Genomic DNA, 17,806 nt, shown 5'->3' with positions numbered 1-17,806 from the left:
CCCGAACCCGACGGGTTTTAAAAATCCAAATCCACACCGGCACCCGACGGGTAATCGGGTACCCGCGGGTATACCTGCCCCCGCCCCAATATTAAAAAAATTAATAAAAAATATATTATTTTTATAAAAAAGTAACTTAAAAGTAATTATAACTTTTTATAAAATAAAATAAAATAAAATTATTATAAAATTACAAAACCAAACAAAGAGGAAAAATAAAAAACCCTAAATTGTTAAGTTGTAGAACATATTAGTATATATATATACATATATATTATATAAATATTTTAGTAATTTTAATTTCGGATCGGGTACGGGTTCGGGTACGGGTCGGGTATTAGAATTCCCATACCCGCACCCGCACCCGCACCCGTTTCATACAAGTCGGGTTTTACCCGAACCCAACCCGAAACCCGGTCAAATCAGGTTTTACCCGTCAAACTCGGGTCAGATTGGGTCGGGTTGGGTCGGGTATGGGTATTATTGCCATCCCTAATTGTTCTATTTGTGCACACTCACTCGCCTGACGAGCTTCCACAACTAGGTTTTTTGACATCAAATTTGTCGGCACATTTTGAACCTGCTGCTGTTTTTCAAACTTTGAAAATGAAAATCTCCCTAACATAATTTTCACAGTAGGACCACTACCACTATCACTGGACCAAAAGCCCTTTGTTTAGTATAATTTTTTTTCTCTTTTGATTTAAAATTTTCAAAAATTATTAATTTTTTTTTATTAAATTATCACTTAATTAATATTGAAGTTTTAATTTTATGAGTATTAATATTTTATTTATAAAATAAACATTTTTTAAGTTAATAATTACATATATTGATTTAAAAAATTAAATTTCATTAAAAAAAATGTTTAGTGTTTGGTTGAAATACTGAGATACGTCATTATCAAAAAGAGCCAAGCAACATCCCAATATCTGGGAACCATCTCTTCAACTTTCTTTTACTTGTTAAATTTGAATAAAAATAATAACAAAACTCATTAGTTTAGAAATAAATTTCTAACCCTATAATATTTATTTTAATTAGTATTAATTAAATCAAAATTTAATCAATGTTACACTTGAAAAATAATTTAGCACAAGAAAAAATTTCCTTTCAGCTACTACTATACATGGCGTACCAAATTTGCTAAATTTGATCTCAACCTTCAATAATAAAGAGTAAATAAAAACAAGCAAAGAATGTAAATTTCCTTTCACCTGCTATTATGGCATACCAAATTTGTTAAACTTGATCACAATCTTCAATAATAAAGAAAACATAAAACAAGCAAAGAACTCCTCTCAAGCAAAACTCTTTTGTCCATTACAACATAGGCCATGGTGTTGTATAGACAAAGCACTAGTTGCACTATCACTACAAGAAATTAATGATTTTGTGGCACTCATTTCCCAGCGGTTTTACCTAAACGGCCGACAGCATTGCACATTGTGGTGGTTTACACGGCAGTTAAATAAACGGCCAGTGTTATCTTTCATTTGGTGGCGGTTTTTGGTTGAAACAACCGTGAATTTTGTAGTATTGGCGGCTGTTATATCTAAACAACCGAGGCCGCTGTGCAAGTTGTGGCAGTTGTGTAATAGCCGTCAAGGTTATTATTTTCCTATTGGACGACGACTTGTTTTTTTTCGCTCCCCCGGCCCGGTTCTTGTTAGGTTTTTTCCACTTTCCCTTTTCCTTTTTGCTCCAGTATTTTCACTCCCCTGGCCATCGATCCATCGATCTATCCGAGTTTGATGCCTTCGATTATTAACCAGCAAGCCATCAACCTCTTGTTTTATTCAATCTCGGCTTTTCACTCATCTCCACGGTAAATCTTCTCACTTTGAATCATTGTTGGTGATCTTGTCTTTTCAAGCCATCAATTGATCATCTGGATGCTTTCTTGTGGTTTTTTCCGAAGATTTGAATTGAATTTTATTTTTTTCCTCAATTCTTTTCTTTTGACCATGGAGTCATTTGTATTGGTGATCTTGGTGAGATTAATTGTTCCTAGATCTGAACACGATTGATGGATTTCCCCTCAAATTTGCCTGCTTTTGTAGTTTTAGATTGTCCTAATGTTTATTAGTTGATGTCTTTTCTCATCAAATTTTGGTTGTTTTCTTTTGAGGATTCAGTTGATTTATTCTCTTTAGTTTATTAAAATTGTTCTATTTATTAATGCCTGTGTTGTGCTTTTCCAATGCTTGAATGGTGCTGAATGCAAGTTTCTGATTAAATATGTATATACTTGTTGTGGATTGATGGTCTGACAGTCAACAATTCATACTTGTTTATATATATATATATATGCTTTTTTAATTCAAAGTCAAGCAAAAAAGAGGTGATGATGATGTATGTCCCTTGTTTCCAGCATCCTCGCAGCGCAGATTGCTTTCTCTATGATAAATTACTTTGGCACCTTGAGATTTGAAGAACAGTGGAACAAATCAACAATAGAAACAAGGCTTGCTAAATTCTCATAATGTATTAGTTTAATGTTTTTTTCCATTGCAATTAATTGGTCAATAGGAACAAGCCATGTGCCTATCTCTTAGTGAACTTAATTAAAGGTAGGGTTAGAAAATTACAAATGCATTCATTGTAGAAGACTTAAGAGCCTTTTAACTTCTTCTCCATGAACCTTTGCATGACATTCAATTGAAAGTGGCCAACTCTTGATGGGTGCTTTGTCAAATCTCTAACTTGATAGTTTCCAACTTGAAATCATTCAATTAAGTTTTTATTTTCAATTTTTTTAATGGTTTATATTGTTTGTTTGGATTAAGCTTTTGATTAAGTGCTCTTTATAATACCCTGAACCTTTGGATACTTGTAGGAAATTATATTCAGGGTATTATCACCGTAGCAATAAGATTTTCTTGCAGAGCAATTTTGTTGAGAACCCCAAGTGGAAAAAAAACAAGGACCTAAGTGTGAAAGTTCAAGAAGATTTTGGATTCAAAAGTAATGAAAAAGGATTGACATGAAATGTTTCTGAAAAACAAGGACTCGAAGGTAAGGTGGCAGGGACTTTTTGGAAATACTGTGTTATAATCCAGGGATCGTTGGATAGTTTTGTAAGGATCTTTTGGAAATATTATTTTATTTTTCAGGGACCATTGGTGACTTTTCAGGAACCTTTTTGTAAGGTATTTTATTTTTTTAGGGACTGCAGATAAATTTTATCAGACTTTTAAATTAAGAGATAAGGATGGAAAGTTCTAGTTTTGTGTGGCTTTTCTTCTTTTTCTTCTTCATGGTTGCTACAGTAACCCGAGAGAAGAAGAAGAAGAAGGAATGAAAAGAAAGAGAAAGAAAAAAAAAGAAGAAGAACTTGGAGGTTTTGAGAGAAGAAGAAGCTTGGTGTTTGATTGGTAAGGATTTTAAATAATTTTGTTTTGAGATGTATGGGTGTATGTTTGTATGTTTGTATATGTGGATGGTTGATGAGGAAGAAGATGTTTTGTATGTGTGGTTGGTTGATGAAGAAGGTGATGGTTTGGAAGGACGGTTGATGGAGAGGATGAAGTGAAGGTTATTAGATGAGTTTTTTTGTGGAAAACCATTGTTTTTGTGAGATTTGGGCTTGGTTTTAAGTGTAAAAGCATGGTTTAGTGTTGTAGATGATAAGTGCTTCAAGTTGCTTTGGAAAAATCTTGTATTTGTGATGAATCTTGCTTGAAATGGAGGATGAAACTTTCGGGTTTACCGTAGTGTTACTGTAGCACCGAGATTCAGGTTTGTTTGGGTGATTAATTTGATGATGATGATGATTAAGTTGTTGGTGATGATGGTTAAGCTGATGATAATGATTTAGATGGTGATGATAATGGTTGGAAATGTGTTGGTTGAGTTAAATTGGGTTAATTGAGTTGATTTGGCCTAGGTTTGATCAAATAAAGATGAGTTGTGGTTGGGCTTGAACTGTTTTGGCTAAATTAAGTTGGTTGAGGTTGTTTTGGACTTGGTTGAGATTTTGGGCTAATGACTTTGTGGTGAACCAATTCAGAGAATTGGGTTCAGTTGAACCAAGCTGGTTCAAGAGACTTTGTATAACAATTGAACTTGGTTCAGTGAAATTGAGATTGGTTCAGGTTGGTTCAGGAGAGTTTATCCTAAATTGAGTTGGTTTGAGTGCAATTGGAGACAAATTTGATTATGGAAGGTCGGGTTTTAACCAGTTGGAGTGAGGGGGCCCAATTAGAGAGTCAATTATTTGTTTCTTCTATTTTTTTTTTTGGGTTCAGTTTCGTAATTGGCCTGTATTTATTCATTTTATTCCATTATCCTGTTAGGTGTTGTTTAGGATTGGGAGAAAATTCCAGGTGCCCAAGGGGGACTAGCTGGCGAAACATCTTCGAAGAGGAAGGAAATCGCCGACCAGTGTGCGCGTCTACATGCAAGATGACATGTTCTGTGAGTGGGTTATGTTGAGTACACAATTCTAATTGTGTATCGAAAATATTTATTTGCTTTCTGAAATACTTTCCATGGCTTTATCATATTTTAAATTACAGTTTCGTGGGTTAAAATAAAGTGAATATGACCACTAGAGACTATGGTTTATTTGGATGACTTGTGGTTTATTCTCTGGAAATCATGAGAAAGCTTACTGAGGATGTAGTTGTGTTAGTTGAGATTGAACTTGAGGACATACATGTTTGGTGGGTGAATGAAAATTGTTGATTCTTACAATGAGTTCATTGGGCTTAAATGTTATAAGTGAAATTGATCATGTATGTTCAATGGATGATTTAATCTCCCTAGTGGTGTATAATTTCTAAAGTTTTGAGGCATAATGTGCTAAATTTGCTACATGGAACTTGATGGAGCTTTGAATGCTAAGGTGTATAACTGCACTAGTACATTGGAATTGGAATGGCTTGTGGAATCTTATGCATGACTTTGGGTAGTCAGTGAGGTTGATGCTAATATTTTTCTTTGCAATATTTGAGAACCATGGATAACATAATTATACTTAAGCTGTAGAATTACCAAAGTTGATGAGGTTTGTTCTTGTGAGCATAGTGTAGGGTGCTTAATTGTAGTTCGACCATATTGTGGTATCTATTGAGTGGATGTCAATGATTATGATTATTATTTTAATGGAATTTCTTTAGAAGGTTGATGATGAATAGCTTGAGTTATATGTGACAAGTGTTGGATTGAAAAACTGCATATTCTTGTGAATTTCTAATCATAGTTTGATTTAATGCTCTTGAGAGGAGATAGTCAACTTTTGAGTATTTTGACAATGAGATTGTTATAAATGAAGTAAACATTGATGTTGAGGTAATGGCACCATGGTAAGGATCTAAGATATGATTGGGTATAAGAAAGGGTTGAATAGTAAAGACTTGTAAAAGCAAATACCTGATGATGTGTAAAGCAGGAGTTGATCAATATAAATTGGCATGTGTAAATATATGTGATGTGATGAACACATTTTCTTGATTTTTTTTAAAGGACTTGGATGTTGTGGTTGACTAGAATTTGGGAATAAATCTTGTACTTGAAGGAAAACTTAGTGACCTACGGAAAAAGAAAGCCAGAATGATCCTAAGTAACTTGAGGTTTAACTAGATTAAAAGCATGTTGGTTCTAATGACTTTTTATTGTATTTCAAAACTCAAGGTTTCCTTTCTACACTATTGACATCTGCTTCTAGAAATGATTTGTAAATGAATGCCATGCTCATCTGGATGGTGGATATTATAGTGTATTTAATATTAGTTGGTTTTATTTTCTAAAGAAATGTTTTAATCAACTTGAAAAGCTTCACATGTTATTGAGCTATTCTTGGCATTTGGACAGAAAATGTTTTTGAACATATTGGCATATCGAGATCGGAATGCTTTGTGAAACTTTATATGCATTGTTATGCCTTTGACATTGGCTTTGTGGAAATAATGTTTATTTCTGATATGTGAATGCTTGTCCTGGATAAGGATCCTGTGATATGATTTATACAGATTGTATTATTGCTACATCTACATGATGGTTTGGATGGTGACGGCGGGCTAAGGCCCGACTACTTTAGTAGTGGGTCCCCATAGACCAGCCTTTAGAGGTGGCGTGGTGGACTTGAGTGTTGATTTGTCCAGATTAGGTGGGAGTGTAGATCTCTGATTGGATGATACATCGGGATCCCGGGGTCACCACACGGGACCGGTGGGCCAACATCAAGGATGCGAATACCCTGATGGCTCTCAACTTAGTCGCGACGGCAGCCAATGCTGGATAGAGTTTTTAGGCCATTGCTTATTTTATTGAGACGAAATTTCAGTATTTAAGGAAAATCATATTTTCTTGCAATTGTTATATTCGAAGTGTGATCTTTTGCATAGCATGTTTTATATATTACTGCTTTTCGAGAATGTCTTATGCAAAATTGAGGATTTGTGAATGTCGGGAATTTTATTTGTTTAAGTTGGTGTTTCTATTCAGATTGAAAACCTATGTTTCGGTTTTTACATACCAAAGTTTCATATCTTGCACTTAAATTGTGTTGCAAATGTGAAACGTTTCCAGTTCATTTATGTTATTGTAAAACTTGTTTATTGGAATGCATCATTTGGTTTGATATTCTTTTAAATTTGTGCTAACCCATTTACGGAGTGACCTTGGTTACTCACCTCCTCTCCTCCCTTCTAGGTTTTAGTGGTTTGGGGCGTCATAGCCAGGCGAAGTGCTTGGCAATTTACATCTCGAGTCAGGTTTTGTTTCTTGCATGGTGTAATTACAGTGGATCCATTAGTGTTCTTAACTCGGTGTTTGTGACTTGTATGTCTTTTGCAAATTGGTTGATTTTCTGAGTGAAAGTCTTACTTCCTTGTATTTTCGTTGTGGTTTTGTTATTTAGCAGGAGTTTGTGAACCTTGCGAGGACTCGAGGGTTGAGTGGTGGGTGTCCCTCCTCGGGTTGTCGCGGTAATTGTCACGTGGTGGCTCGCGGGTCGGGGCGTAACACTTTTAATTTCCACCCACCAAGGCAAATATCAAGTGAATATTTCTAACATTACATGCTAATCCATAAACACCAAGCACCATTTAATGCTTCATTTGAAATATAAACCTCCTTTGTGATGTGGTGCAAGACATGACTTCAAAAGTAGGTGAGTTTCTGGTGAATGTTTAGAATTCTAAAAAATAGCATTGTTTTGAAATCTTTCGTCAAGATGATCAGTGAAGGTTTTAATGGAGTTTGTATCATTAGCTCAAGCATAGTATGCATATCATTATATTAGAAAAAAAAAATACAGATACAAGCATGGACAAAACATCTAGTGTATTATACATAATTTGCACACTGATGACATGTTTAAATGAAAGGAATCACTACATTTATTTGTATTTTTCTTTACTAAAGCTTTCTCCCTATTTTGTAGGGCTTTCTTGGTCACTGTGCAGAACTTTTTTTTCTGGTTTGATATTTTTCTACTATTGGTGGTGGTGGTCTCCATCAATTCAGGTACCATTCGATGATGATATTTAAACTTGTTTAGCAAAATTATTATTGCTATGATGTTAATATGGATAAATTCTAACTAAAGTATTTAGGAAATAGATGCAACATGTGAGACGATCATTTTAGAGAACAAATTACACTAATAATATGAACAACATGTACAATGTGAACAGACAAATATAACACTATAAATATTGGTAAGTGTTTTAATTTATTGTATTAATTAATTCTTTTGTCTAGGTTTAATTTGAACAATTTATATTAATAAATAAATTTTGTGTTGTTTATTTTTAGATAGTTTTTAATAAACATGAACAAATCATGGATTACAATGCCGCGAAACTTAGTTGCATATGACCAAGGTGTTAAGAATTTTATTGAATTTGCTTTTAGGCATGGTTCAATTAATGATATGATACTCTATCCATGTCCTATGTGCGGATTTAGTAAGCGTCAAAATCGTGCTAAGGTATATGATCATATAATTTGCAAACAATTTCCAAAAGGTTATACAATTTGGTACCTTCACGGAGAGTCCCATCCACGAGAAACAACTAATGCTCCAAGGAACGTCGAAATTGCTTCACAAAGAAATGTTGATGTTCAAGATCCAATTATTGATATCGTAAATGATGCTTTTGGAGTACATGAACCTATTTCTGAGGAAGGCTTTCAAAAGTAAATGAAGGGTCAAACAGATAGATGATGACATACCAAATGTGAACCAAGCTAGGAATGCAACAGACGAGTTTTATGAGTTATCTAATGATGGTTAACAACCTCATTATGAAGGGTGTGCAAATTATTCAAAACTATCATTTATATTGAAAATTTGAAATTGTATCTGATAAGTGCTTGTACGATATGAAGGCGAAGCCTTCTTTCCTTATGTTGAGCATTACTTTTCTCGGGTTTTTACACTAATATGTGTGTTTTTATGTTACTTTTATGCAGGTTGGGTTGTGCAACCAATTATGAAGGAAAGAAGCCAATGTGGATTACAATGCACAGATTTTGGAGGAAATCTTGTTAAAGTCCAAATGCGAAGATATGAGTCGGGTGCGAGATGCTAGAATGTGTGCCAACCTCCCCGTATTTGAGTTATAACAACCATTTGAAGGGGCACAAGGGCAGTCACACTCAAGCATTCCGACTTATGCACATAGAACAAGATCTCCATCAACTTATCCGTCATTGAAGAATCAAAGCGATGCACGGCATAAACGTGTGCCCGTTTATTTTAGCTCGATGAAAAGTGAATTCGGGAGTATTTTTTTTGGCATAATACTATAGCAAACACTATAGTAGTTACTGTTCACAGCCGGCCGAAAATGACAGTTTCAGAGAATCCGCACGGCCATGTGTAAATTACCTACGCCCGTGCGGAAATTCCATAGGGGCGCCCACAGGGGCGTGTGGATTCCCGATTCTAGCCCTATTTAAAGCCGATTCAGCCCCGATTTCAGTATTCTTTTCTCCATCTTTTCCCCAACTTGAGAAAGGGTTTCGGCTATTGTTTTGAGAGGTATTGGCTAGGGTTTTGGAGAGGTTCTACGGCTCCGACATCGTCATTCCTTTGGAAGAAGGTTGGTAGGGGAGCTTCCGTCAAGGCGTATCCTATACCGGACAAGGGAATCCTTGGACGACGAGTAGAGGACTTTACACAAAGCCATTGACACGACTATCAAGGGGGTTTCTCTATGGATTCATTGCTTTTACATTCTATTTCTTTGATTGTACTTAGCTCCATGGAGAGCTAAACCCCTAGTGGATTCTTGGGTATTTGTGAACCCTAGGATGTATTTGTTTCATTGAATCTCTTTACTATGTTTTCAATTAATTGATGTTTGTTGTGAGTTCCAACCTTGAATACTTGATTGTATGAACATTTCCCCTAGAGTGACACTAGGGTTGAGAGTTCTTATTGGTAACCTTGTGAGTGAGTGACACACCACGAGCGTTAAAAAAAGCTAGGTTGGAGAAGATTGAGAGGGTGAGTCGAGAGGTACAGGAGTGTCCCCTTTCCCCTCTGACTTGATAGATTCTACCTCCGTTCCTCGAATTTTTTGTGGCCATAATAGAGTGAATGGTCTAAGGGATGACCCTCCGCTGGGGCTTAGTTGCGTGTGCAACGGAGTGAATCGTTGAGGTGATCTTAGTATCTAGGGCTTAATCGTGGTTAGGGACCTTCCACCTGGACCAAAGGGTTAGGTCTATAATTAGGAAGAGATTTATCACTTGGAATCCCTAGAGCTCATTGCAACTCTATTCGAGTGCGAGGTTGAGAGGTTATCTAATCTCTCCTCCGGGACATGTATAGAGTTAGGCATAGTTGACCTTAGATTTGGGACTACGTATTTAAGGATTTCCACGACTTACCATTGCATTGATTAGGAAGCATAATAGAGGGTTCTTGCACTTGAAACGATTGTCTTAGGCGGAGCATTATCCGAGTACCCCATCTTTTTCGATTGCCTTACCTTCTCCTTTACTCGTGCTCTCTTACTTGTTGTTTTTACTTTTGAGAATTGAATCATTGTCACACTTATCACTACTGATCTTTCACATAGCTAAGACGCGGATTAAGTGTTTTTATTCCCTACTCCCTGTGGATTCGATACCCGCTCATCCGAGATTATTACTTCGACAAACCCGTGCACTTGAAGTATATACGCAAGGCGACCTTGTCAGTATCACATGAAGTGTCTATGTGGAATGAGCGATAAGGAAATGACGATGATATTGGAGTTGCTACATGATACATTTCTGCATATAAAAATTTCAAGCTCTTTTTATGATCCTAAGAAAACCATCACGAAGCTTGGATTGAACTATGAAAAAATACATGCATGCCCAAATAATTGCATGTTTTATTGGGGTAATGAAGAAGATGAAGAGAGACAAATTTGCAAGATTTGTAATACTTCTAGGTGGAAGGAAAGGAAGGGTGGATTAGATGCCTTATCCAATGGTAATAGAGCTAGAAGGAAAATTTCTGCAAAAGTGGTTAGATATTTTCCACTGTGACCTCGATTACAAAGGTTGTTTTTGTCTTCAAAAGAGCAAAGGATATGAGATGGCACAGCTTGGATGGCAACAACGATGGGCTACCGAGACATCCAAGAGATTCTGAAGCATGGAAAAGATTTGATTCAATAAATGGTTAGTTCGCAGCAGACCCTCATAATGTGCGTCTTTCATTAGCTACGGATGGATTTAATCCCCATGGAAATATAAGTCAAAGTTATAGCATTTGGCCGATTATTTTCATTCCATACAATATGCCACTGTGGGTGTGTATGAAACATACATCTTTTATCATTTCAACTATAATTTCTGGTAAACATATGCCAGGAAATGATATAGATGTTTACTTACAACCTCTAATAAGGGAGTTGAAAGAGTTGTGGTACGATGGCGCTGATACATATGATTCCTATGCAAATGAAATATTCAAGATGCATGCTGCTTTGATGTGGACAATCAGTGACTACCCTGGTTTGGGAAATTTATCTGGGTGGAATGTCTACACTGGACATGCTTGTATACATTGCAATTATGCCTCTAATCCTTGTTGCTTGCCTCATAGTAAGAAATGGTGTTTCATGGGCCATCGGCGCTTTCTTCATGGTGGTCATAAATTCGGAATGAACAAGATCAGATTTAATGGAGAGCAAGAGTAAAGAGCTTCTCCAAAATTATTATCAGGTGAAGAAATTTTTGAGTAAGTTAAGGACATTGATGTCACATTTGGCCGGCCTATGGATAGTCAACTCAGGGGGAAAAGAAGACACGGTGCAAGTACTTCTACAGATGAGAGACAATAATGGAGGAAGAAAAGCATTTTCTTTGAGCTCCCATATTGGAAACAAAATTTTTTACGTCATAATTTAGATGTGATGCATATAGAGAAGAATGTGTGCGATAATATTCTTTTCACATTATTGAATGATAGTTCTCTCTCTAAAGATCATCTCAATACTCGTAAGGATTTAAGAGATATTGGTTGTAAACCAAACTTCGCATAAACGAGGAGTCATGGAATAAAGGTTTCATCTCTTTATGCACTAATCTATCCAATTGTTTAGATTTTTCATCAACTAAGTAATTCCAACTTTTTTGTATTTTTAATCTCAAACCTCCTCTTTGATGAGTCACCTGCTGGGGTTGGATGGTCCTATTCTAACACAACTTCTGACTACAATTGCGAGATCTAATCTTTTTTTCTTTCACAATTGTTATAAAAAAAAATCTGATTGCAACTTGATCTTTTTTTTCATGGAAGCTCATGACATGTACATCTTCTTGTTAAAATGGTTTTAAAAGTTTCCCGAATACAAAACCACGGACTCATTTGTCACCGGAGAAATCTATGCAGGTTTGCTTGTTTTAATCCTTCAGGTGCATTTACTGAATTCTCTTACTCTGTATGATGATATAAAATGATGATTCAGGGCATTATATATCACAATTGGCTGATGTCCTACTGAGGCATTATAAACTCTCAACTAGTTTCAAGTTTAATCTCAAGGGAGTTGTTGTAAGAAAACTATCTCAACAATTGCCACAAGATTGTGTAGTATACATGAAGCTTATGATCATTTTGATCTTTTGAATAGATTGGAAACCCACTTCTCAACCTTGATAGAGATGCCGGTTCAGTCTATGAATTTTTCTAGTCACATGGCATGATATCTGATGAACTTGGCCTCACCATCAATAGAGAATGTGATTTCAATGATTACAGTTCTGTTAATATGAGCAAAGCATGCAATGATGCAAGTGATTAGGCTTATCAAGTGGTGGGAGACTACAAAAATAATTACGATGTGATCCTTAATGTTTGTTATCCATCAATTGTCGAACAAGAATTGCGATTGAAGAAACTTGTATGTTCTACATCTCATCATCTGCAAACTAAGTTGTGTATACTTACATTAAATTCAAACTTATCTTTTATATTTATTTTCAATTTGTGATCCTCAAGCTACAAAGATGAGTGTAGGGGTTGATGTTTGCATGTCATAAGAGAGGAAGTACTACTTCAATATGCCAGAAGTTCAGCATGCTCTTCACGCCAACCGGACGAACTTACCATAGGAATGGAGTATGTGCAGCTTATAAGTAATTACACCGATAAATTCTGAACACAATGTAATGAATTATATCTCTGAAACTAATCAATTCTTTGGCCTGTTTTCTGAATTACAACAACAAGGATACTAGCATCAACATCCTATCAATACTAAAGAAAATAATTCAGCACAAGATACCTGTCTAGGTTTACAGCAAGAAAAAAAATTCTATCATTCCAAACTTTGAATCAAACTGTAATTAATTGAAGATGTTTTCTGTTGGCAGTGGTGATCAAGACTTAGTTGTCCCATTTTAAGGCTCTCGAACATTAATGCGAGAACTAGCACATGAACTGAAGTTTGGAATTACAGTTCCTTATAGTGTTTGGTTTTACAAAGGCCAGGTATGTGTATATATATATAAATGCTATGTATATCTGCAAATTGATTTAGAATTGAATGAATGATTAATATATGTGTTGAATAAAATGTGTGTTTCTTTTGGGAAGGTTAGTGGTTGGGTGACTGGATATGGTAATATATTGAAATTTGCTACTGTGAGAGGTGCTTCTCATATGGTTCCTTATGCACAGCCTGGAAGAGCACTGCAACTATTTGCTTCCTTTGTTCATGGACAGAGACTGCGGCCAAACACAACACACCCTTCAATTTATGATTGATGAGTCTTGTTCTTCAATTTGTTTATAGGTTTCTGCAATTGTCTAGCTTGTGATTATTATTTAAGAGTCTTTAGTTTGGCTTATATGTTTATGCATTTGTTCAACTTTTGATTATTTTGTGGAAAATAAATTAGTTTGATTAAACATGCAGGTCCTAGGTTTCTCAATGCAGTTATATGGATTTAAATATTTACTATTATAGTATGTTTGCAGCTTTGAGAGAAAACAAATTTGTAAATTTGACTTAATTATTAATGAGTTATAAATAAATTTTTTTTTATTTTTAAATATTAATTGAATGAGTTCAATGCACAGGATTCATATATATATATAATTGTCAAAAAAATCAAATAAGAAATAAAAATGATTTTTTTAAAAAAAATGCAAACCCAAGGCAGTTTAAGCATGAACCGTCGCCTATTTCTGGGAGTTCCAGTGTCTGACCTCTTTATAATTTTTTTGCCGTTATATAACCGCCGAGAATTGTCGTACACATTTAGCGGCAGTTGTTCCAGTCATTTCATAAAACTGCCGTGAATTGCACTACCGTCGTTGGTATACATGGCGGTTTTCTAACTGCCATTGGTTTCATTTAGCGGCAGTTATAACTGCCGCTAATTAAAACCGTCCCCAAAAAAATGATTTGTTGTAGTGTATCCAAAGCTACTCCGGCCCATTGGAAGGGTTTTTTAAACTAACTTGCCAATAGGGGTGCAATTAGCTAGGACAGGCTTGGGTCGGTCACCCGCTACCTGAACTAGTTCTAATATCAAACAATATATACCTGAACTACTTTTAATATATATATATATATATATTATATAATATATAAATGCACATGACACATAATATAAGCATTCATGGAATTTAAAAAAAATTAAAAAAAAAACATAACAATGGGAGTCCAGGAGATGTCCACTGGATTTTTTATAATCCTCACTATTTTAAAAAATAAAACAATAAAATTAGTATATTAAATAAAAATTGATATTAAGGGATAATAATAAATAAGATATCTACTTTGATTTAATATTTTATTTTTAATTTTTTTATTGGAGAGGATAAGTTGTTTTTAAATTTTATATTTAAGATATATATTTTTATTAGACTTATCATACACAATCTTGATAACCATCAAATTTTAGCATATCTAAAAATCAAATTTTAGCATATCTAAAAAACAATAATAATGGTAAAATAAATATAACTATAAATACAACTATAAAATAGATATAATCATACAACTCCTCTCTTAAAATCCCAACTTCTCTTTCATAATCTCTAAAAAAAAAAAAAGTAAAATTCAACTCTAGATTATTTGTAAATCTAGTAATAGGTGAGTTTTCTAATTTACTCAATCTTTTTCAAATTTATGTTTTATCTTTCTAGAGATTTTTCTTTTTTTTCTTTTTTTGTTTCTATTTGTTTATACTTTATTTAATTTAATTTTTTAATTAATTGTTTAATTATTTATTGCCAAATAATTGTTGGATATTTGTTGAATATTTGTTTGACTAATTATTTATTATAAAAATTTATTGTGAATTTGTTTAAGAAAAATTGTTAGATATTTGTTCAAGTGATTGTTGTGAAAATTTAAATTATTCATTAAATTATTTTTAAAATTGTTTAAGTTTTATGGTTCATTATTTGTTTTATACCTAATCTAATTTAATCGTTTAATTATTTGCTTAATTATTTATTCTAAAAAAATTGATAGTTGAATAATTGTTGGATATTTGGTAAATAATTGTTCAATATTGATTATATGGTATGAAAAAAATTTAAGAAAATTGGTTAGATATTTGTTTAATTCATTATGTCAAAATTTAAATTATTCATTAAATTATTTTTAAATAATTATTGTATCAAATAATTGAATTAAATTGTGAATTGTATTAAGTTTTTAAATTTCATTATTTGTTATTTTAGTTATTAATTATTAATTGTGTTAATGGTTAATTATGTAGATATGGAGAGGTATTTTACACCTAAACCAAAAGGTAATGAATTAAGAACACATGTTTCTTCTGAAACAAGGGTTATAACACAAAAAATAATTTGTGCTGAATTTAATCCAAATGATATCATTGCTGATCCTGGACTTCGACAACTAATTGAAGAGTTTGATGTGGGGATTAGAGATCAAGTTCGAAGAGAATATCTTTTGAAAGGTTCATGTCAGCCATTTCGATATAACTTTCCTAAAAAACTACAGGGCAAAGAAATGCGGTGCTTTCAAGAAGTGTGGTTTCTGAACTTTGATTGGTTAGAATACAGTGTAGCAAAAGACAAAGCCTATTGCTTTTATTGTTATCTTTTCAAGCAAGATAGAAGTGAAAAAGGTGGAAGTGATATTTTTACAAAAAGAGGATATAGTAATTGGAGAAAAGCACTTGAAGCTTTTAATCAACATGTAGGTCCAGTGAACAGTGCACATAATGATGCTAGACGACATTGTGAGGATTTCAAAAATCAAAGACAAAGTGTGTCATATGTGTTAGTTTCTCATGGGCGTCAAATGGAGATTGATTATCGCTCTCGACTGACATCTGTCTTGGATGTTGTTCGAATTCTTTTGGTACAAGGTCTTGCTTTCTGTGGTCATGATGAGTCTTCTAGTTCCAAAAATAGGGGGAACTTTCTAGAGATATTCAATTGGTATGCAAAAAAGGTTAAGAAGATTAGAAGTGTTATTAATGAAAATGCTCCTGGGAATAATCAATTAACTTCTCTTTTGATTCAAAAATAGTTAGTGAATGCATGCGCAACAGAAACAACATTAGCAATTATTAATGAAATTGGCGATAGGAACTTCTCACTAATTGTTGATGAGTCTCAAGATAAGTCAGTAAAAGAGCAAATGGCTGTAATTCTAAGATTTGTAAATAAGCAGGGACAAGTTGTTGAAAGATTTTTTGCTATTCAACATGTAAGTGATACTTCGGCATGTTCACTAATAGTAACTTTAGATAAATTATTTGCTCATCACGATTTATCAATTTCAAAATTGAGAGGGCTAGGGTATGATGGAGCCTCAAATATGAGAGGGGAATTTAATGGTTTAAAGACATTGATTTTAAATGAAAATCCCTCTGCGTATTACATCCATTGTTTCGCCCATCAACTACAATTGGTGGTTATCTCAGTTGCCAAGAGTATTTTGGTTGTTTCTGATTTTATTTGTTATACAAGTATGATTGTGAATATTGTGGGTGCTTCATGCAAAAGAAGAGACGCATTACTTCAAATACACCATCAAAAAGTTGTAGAGAAATTGGAGACTGGGGAGATTTTTGCAGGATGAGGCAAGCATCAAGAGACAAATCTTGTAAAACCAGGAGATACTCGTTGGGGTTCACATTTTACAACTTTAATCCGTTTGTTGACTATGTGGGAATCAGTTTTAGAGGTATTGCAAAATGTGTGTCAGGATGGGACTATTGCAGATCAAAAAGGTATCGCATCGAGTTTGATTAGCAAAATGAAGAGTTTTGAATTTGTATTTGTTTTGCATTTGATGATGAAAGTATTGGGGATCACGAATGAATTATCAAATGCTTTACAACAAAAAGATCAAGACATTGTTAATGCCATGGCGTTAATTGATACTGTGATAGATCATATACAAGATTTGAGAGATAACAGATGGGATGAGTTATTAGAAGAAGTTGGCAGCTTTTGTGCTAAAATGTGTATTCCAGTACCCAACATGAAGGATACAATACCAGTTCGGGGTCATTCTAGGCGTGAAGGATAGTGGATTACTTATTACCATCACTATCATGCAAAAGTTTTTATTGCTGTTCTTGATTTAATTGCTATAGAGATGAATAGTCGGTTCAGTGAGATCACTACAGAGGTGCTAACTTGCATATCATGCCTTCATCCAAGAGACTCATTTTATAGATTCCATCATGGTAAGCTACTTCGCCTTGCTGAGATTTATTCTTATGATTTTTCCGTACAAGATCTTCATCTCTTGAAAGAGCAACTTCATACCTACATTCAAGATGTTAGAAGAAGTTCTGATTTTGTTGAATGTCATGATCTTGCAAGTCTTGCTGTGAAGCTAGTTGAAACTAGAAAGCATTTGGTTTTTCCATTAGTTTATCGCCTTATAGAATTGGGTTTAATCTTACCCGTGGCAACGACATCAGTTGGAAAAGCTTTCTCAGCAATGAATATTATCAAAACTGAGTTGCGCAATAAGATAGGAGATGAATGGTTGAATGATATGATGATATGCTACATTGAACGACAGGTGTTCGAAACAATTGATGATGAAGCTATTTTGTTGAGATTTCAAAATATGCAAAGTAGAAGGATTCAACTCCCACCTCGTAGAGATAGTCATTAGAACTTTGATGTATTTATATTTTTTGAAAATATTAATTATTATAAATTTTAAATTTAAATTAATATAATTTTTTTATATTTATATAATTTTAAATTAAATTCAGCCCCCTTAATTTTATTTATGGTTCCGCCACTGTACACACAAATATAATTATTACATATTGCATCTATGTTTATGAATTGTGTCTATGAAATTAGTTAATTAGAAAAAGAAAAAAAGAA

At 34.1% G+C, this 17,806-nt stretch overlaps 1 protein-coding gene, 1 long non-coding RNA gene and 1 pseudogene across 2 annotated transcripts; all 3 read left to right on the top strand.

Moving 5' to 3' along the window:
• The first annotated feature begins 3,336 nt into the window (after positions 1 to 3,336).
• On the top strand, positions 3,337 to 8,466 carry LOC120281009. The gene is made up of 5 exons (XR_005542476.1): positions 3,337 to 3,377; positions 4,299 to 4,419; positions 6,869 to 7,117; positions 7,391 to 7,473; positions 8,425 to 8,466. It is a non-coding gene; the product is annotated as an uncharacterized LOC120281009 (long non-coding RNA).
• Positions 8,467 to 11,494: 3,028 nt separating this feature from the next.
• LOC120281367 lies at positions 11,495 to 13,225 on the top strand (annotated as a pseudogene).
• Positions 13,226 to 15,179: 1,954 nt separating this feature from the next.
• On the top strand, positions 15,180 to 17,585 carry LOC120281142. The gene is made up of 5 exons (XM_039288052.1): positions 15,180 to 15,899; positions 15,978 to 16,157; positions 16,659 to 16,683; positions 16,756 to 16,962; positions 17,053 to 17,585. Exons 1-5 carry the CDS (start codon positions 15,180 to 15,182, stop codon positions 17,583 to 17,585), a joined length of 1,665 nt encoding a protein of 554 aa, XP_039143986.1.
• The last annotated feature ends 221 nt before the right edge of the window (positions 17,586 to 17,806 follow it).

The sequence above is a fragment of the Dioscorea cayenensis genome, chromosome 17 (genome assembly GCF_009730915.1).
Source record: "Dioscorea cayenensis subsp. rotundata cultivar TDr96_F1 chromosome 17, TDr96_F1_v2_PseudoChromosome.rev07_lg8_w22 25.fasta, whole genome shotgun sequence".
Classification (NCBI taxonomy): Eukaryota; Viridiplantae; Streptophyta; class Magnoliopsida; order Dioscoreales; family Dioscoreaceae; genus Dioscorea; species Dioscorea cayenensis.
This window is presented reverse-complemented; position numbering and strand designations above follow the sequence as displayed.

Bases quoted from the DNA above. Each gene is read 5' to 3' on its own strand.
- LOC120281142 (XM_039288052.1), top strand. From the start codon at position 15,180: ATGGTTAATTATGTAGATATGGAGAGGTATTTTACACCTAAACCAAAA. The intron at 16,158-16,658 runs GTAAGTGATACT...AATGTGTGTCAG, and splicing joins GATTTTTTGCTATTCAACAT to GATGGGACTATTGCAGATCA. The intron at 16,963-17,052 runs GTCATTCTAGGC...TAATTGCTATAG, and splicing joins GGATACAATACCAGTTCGGG to AGATGAATAGTCGGTTCAGT.